This window comes from Limulus polyphemus, unplaced genomic scaffold, assembly GCF_000517525.1.
Source record: "Limulus polyphemus unplaced genomic scaffold, Limulus_polyphemus-2.1.2 Scaffold726, whole genome shotgun sequence".
Classification (NCBI taxonomy): Eukaryota; Metazoa; Arthropoda; class Merostomata; order Xiphosura; family Limulidae; genus Limulus; species Limulus polyphemus.
In genome coordinates, this window is record NW_013666336.1 from 133,032 (window position 1) to 138,036 (window position 5,005).

The 5,005-nt window shown below is 32.2% G+C and overlaps 1 protein-coding gene across 3 annotated transcripts in view; it reads right to left on the reverse strand.

Annotated features, from left to right (window-relative positions):
* The window catches only part of LOC106460188 (tetraketide alpha-pyrone reductase 2-like), a 50,985-nt gene extending 48,944 nt beyond the window's left edge, over positions 1-2,041 (reverse strand). For all 3 annotated transcript variants that reach the window (XM_022386853.1, XM_022386851.1, XM_022386855.1), the window contains exon 1: positions 1,951-2,041. In XM_022386853.1, coding sequence (XP_022242561.1) covers positions 1,951-1,969 — 19 coding nt within the window. In that variant the 5' untranslated portion in view covers positions 1,970-2,041. The remainder of the gene's footprint in view (positions 1-1,950) is intronic.
* Positions 2,042-5,005: the final 2,964 nt, after the last annotated feature.

The window sequence follows — 5,005 nt, forward strand, 5'->3', positions numbered from 1 at the left end:
GTATATTTTTCGGTTTTGAAAAACGTTGTAACAGACGAGTAAAAACCTGATTTCTACAGTATAGGAAGTCAGATCTAACTAGATACTGTGCTGTTGACGTTGTTTTAGCGCAAAGCTACCGTAAAATATCAAACCCCGAATTCTAGCGTTGTAAGTCCGTAGACTCACCTCTGACCCATGGAGGGGGGACTAACACTGTGAACTACCACCAGAACTGGGGCAAACAAAATTATCTGTAAAACAAAAGATGGTAAACAATGAGAAAGGCTACGGACTGTTCATCGACTGCGTGTCTCTTCTTTAGAGAATAAGAAGGCTAAGGTTCATCGTCTGTGGGTCTCTTCTTTAGAGAATAAGAAGGCTAAGGACTGTTCAACGACTGCGGGTCTCTTCTTTAGAGAATAAAACTTGGCCTCGTCATCAATTTCAAATAAACTTTGAATTCGCTTTTTTATATGTGGTATGATGTGAGTTTTAGGGTATTCCAGGAAATCGAAGAAAAGTCATATTACTAACTAGAGAACTGTAATTCTGGTTCGTGTAAGCTGACTATATCGTTAAGTGGCGTTATAAGAAGGCCGCATTGATATAAAAATATGTATATGTTTTAATATAGATTGAAATGTGCTTAGTGAAAAAAAGTTTGTCTGAAAACAGCGTACAATTTTTTAAAGTTTAAAACAATCGTTTCTGTCAAAATGCTTGTAGTATTTGCATGATTCTGGTCGCATGCTAAAAGTACGATACAGTGTCCTGTGATTGTTTAATTTAATACCTACTTCTTCCTGATCTAGAGTTTGTTAGCCTTGTAAGACTGCACATAAACTAAAAGCTGTTTGTCTTTGATCTAATGCAACGTTCTAGCCCCGTGCTACATAAATAAGTTTGTATTTTTACTTAAAGCCTAACTTCAAAAGTTCATGTTTTATTCTCTGATAGACATATTTTATTTACGATGTATATGTAACCCGGATGAGTACTATGTGTTACTTTGTAACTGTGGCACTGAGAGGAGAAACATTGACATATTTTTATTCTAAATTAGTTTTATAAGCGTTTCGCTGAGACGAAAATACGAACATTAAGGGTTCGTTGTGAATTAAATTGTTTGTTATATAAAGACTATCTTTGCTGGCTGTCCCTAAATTTGAATTCATAGACTAGAGGAAAGTTAGCTAGTCAAAACCACCTACTCGTGATCTACTTTAATCGAATAGTGGTCCTTGACCATCACTCTTATAACGCACCCACAGCCTCAAATTGCAGAACGCGATCTTACGGGACGGGACGCTAACCATGAACCCTTGGATTCTCAACCTGGCACGCTATCCACTAGGCCACGCCTGGCCTGTTACGTTAGGTAAGATTTACAATAGCCTATCCTTTTTCTGCCCGTCCAAATAACGTGGAAATGTATGTTACACATCCCTACTTAACCGATCCAAAAATCCTGGAGGGTTATCAATCACTAAGTTGAGTCATGGAGATTGAATGCCGTGACGCATGAGTGTCGTACGTAGCCAGTATAGCGTTTGTCCTTGTTATTGATTATAAGTTAGATTCATTCCCTTAATAAAAAGACTGGTAAAGATTGTGGGCATACTGATACTGATAGACATCCACTTCAGATTATTAGGATAACGTTCTGACCACTTAAAATGTACAGTTAGAAGTCCTGCAAAATGTCAGTTATGCAAAGCTGAATCCATATATTTAAATACATTAAAATAAAATAAAGCTTAGTGTTATAAGAAAGCATACAAACTTCTAACTAGAGAACGGAGTATATACTCAATTAACGATCATTTTAGTAGCAGAAATACTCCGAGTTATAAATCACTGTTCACACACACATCAAACCCACTTGGAATCATAAATGTTAGTTGAATGAAGGTATAAAATGAAAGTATATTATATATCGCGTGTTTCAAATCACATAAAAGTACTCACACAAATTGCTAGTCGCCATCCTCTCCTACCGCTGTTGTCCCACTCTCGGGAAGGTTTCATTCACTAATGGAGAGTTAACTGACTTGTGCATCTCGCGTTGTAGCGCATGCGAGTGACTTGATGTGGCAGAGTAGGGTATTCCGGATTGTTCAAATTATATTCGTTGTTAGCAGCTCAAATTGACTAAGCCTTACACCCTATAAACATCGAATAATCCTTCAAAGATACATTAGTCATTAAAATCATACTGAAATTTAAACGTTTTCTTTTTAATGTGAATATCATTATATTTATCATTTAAGGTAAATGCCGCCAGAGGGCAGAAGTTTCAGAATTATGTTTGTTTTTTTCTCAACAACTTTAACAATTGACGACGTTTCTAGACTTTAATGCAACATAATCACGCCTACACAAAATAGCTACGTTAGACATCATAGTAGTGATTCGCGTGTCTTTATTTATTTATTTTCAGAAAGATTCTAAATAAACGAAAATGAGCTAAAATCTCAGTACTGAATTAAAGATGAATATTTGATATAATTAATAAGTGTAAGAAAGTTAAGGGTTTGTGTAGAAAAGAAAATGCAATTATAAAAGCTCACAATTGGATATTCAAACATATTGTTGCTTAGATTAATCGTTTATGTACCATAAATTAGTTTAACTTTATGCTTTATTGTATACTTTCATTAAATCCTGGTTTTGATTAATATAGTTTTGGAGAGTATCATCGTTCAAATAAATACCTTTTTCTGTTTATTATCTTGTGAGAATAATTTGATAGATTGTTTATATATGCAATTAACTAAATACTTTTGGTTTCAGGAAAGCACTGGAACAATTGTCGCTCTTGGCAACATCTATTTCTTAGAAGTATTGTTGGAACAAGTTACTTTAGTTAGTTTAGTTGACAACAGATGGCACTAGATATTTAAAAGGACTTCATATCAGTTTTGTTATTGATATAAATAAACAAAATTTTTCGGTATCAAACGTTTAAAAGGCAAATTGTTCTATATTTACAAGTTTTATTTTAATTTGATGCAGTATGTAAAATGGTTAATATCGTTTCTAATGCAGTATCATGCATTCTATGTTCGAATTTGTTTAATTTTTGAACATAACTTCGTCAAGCTTAAAGATATGAATAACATGTCATTCATAACAAATATACTGTTCATATTAATATTTTGTATTAAAATAATTACGAATTGTACTTTAAAAAGAATATGCAGGTTTCAAAATACTTTCTTTAGTACAAATGGTCTTCATGAAAAATAATTAATATATTACATTATGCGCATTCAGTAATCTAGGGCAGACCGACTGGTTTATATTGGAACAATTTTTTAAACATTAGTTCAAATGGCAGCAGATGGCGCCACATGTATGATTTTTTTATGCAAAGTGCAAAGCCATATTAGGCTATCTGCAATGTACACCGCCGGAATCGAGCCTTGGATTTTAGCGTTTTATTTCCGCAAACTTACCACTGGCCCACTGGGTGTCTGTATTAATTATGTAAATTATATAATTTATTATGTTAGAAAAAATAGGATAATTTAGACTTTCCTGAAATACTTTGTTTTAGTTCAGTCGTGTGATTTCTTATTCCCACACATTATAGAAGTTTCAATTCATCACATGTATTTGGAATAGTCTTATAGTAGCTTTCAAATACATATATAATTTACAAGAACTTTACCAGTAAAGTGTAAATTCTTAATAACTTCCCGTGCACCATTTTGTGAGTAGTCGAAGCTCAAAGATGAGGAAATTTTAAAAAAGTCAGCCAATTCATCTATTTATCCTCGTTAACTAAGCTTTGCCACGATTAGTTCCTAAAACATGTTCCAGTTTTATTCTTTATGTGATTGCAACAGATAGACTTTTTACTGAAAAGAACCAAATCAATTTTTGAAAGTTTGCCACGGAAAAGATAGTTATTACAGTAAGAGAAAACACGTTATCTATTATATTATCGTAGAATATTATTAGATCCACATTATGTAATATTTATAGGACGGCTGATGATTTTTTGTTTTACTTAATAAGGTCACAATTTCTTTTATCCATAAACAGTAATCACAAAAAAACAAATAATGTAACAACTCGTAATTTGCATATTACGAAACAAAAACTATTTTAAATGCGGAAATTTCACAATAATTTGATTTATAATAAACCATAGACATTCCAGATTCCAGTTTTCTTTCAAGAGTTCTAATTCGCCATTTTGTTTAGCCTACGTATATTCTAATATAATCCGTTTTTTTCAACCCATTAATGAAGTTACATAGCAATATATTTTTGGTTGTTTTAAGTTGTGGAATATTTTTTTTATCTCACACCAATAACTGTATATTACACTTTTGCTTAAGACAATAGTAAAACTATATAACTCAATTAATTTAGAATTGTAATTGCTTTTACAAGAGTGTAAGTACTGGTAACCATACGATTAACACGTTCTTCCTAAAATGTTTGAATATAATTTGAAAATTATGGTTTTTGATAGAATTTCAGTCACGAATCAACTAAAATACATATGCCAGTTACTATCTATTAGTGTATTGGAATACAAACACAGTTCGTTTTCTGTTACATTTATTCGTAGGGTAACCATAGTGGGGTAGGTAGTGAATCATGCATAAATCTCCACTGTATGTCCGTATCACGTTTTCCGGGTAGACCTCTGTATATTGTTTTCCAAACACTTTTTAGTAATTTAGGGGGATAGTCATTCAAAACATTATTCACTTTTCTTTTGTATCAAACTGACGTACAAGGTTTTATTGACTTGTATTGTCTCTGGTGATTTTATAATGGATGTATTACATTGTTAATTTTTCTGCTACTGGTTAATCCAATAGGACTAACAATGTGTTTAAATTATTTTGTTACTGGTAGTTTATAATGGATGTATTAATCCAATAGGACTAACAATGTGTTTAAATTATTTTGTTACTGGTAGTTTTATAATGGATGTATTAATCCAATAGGACTAACAATGTGTTTAAATTATTTTGTTACTGGTAGTTTTATAATGGATGTA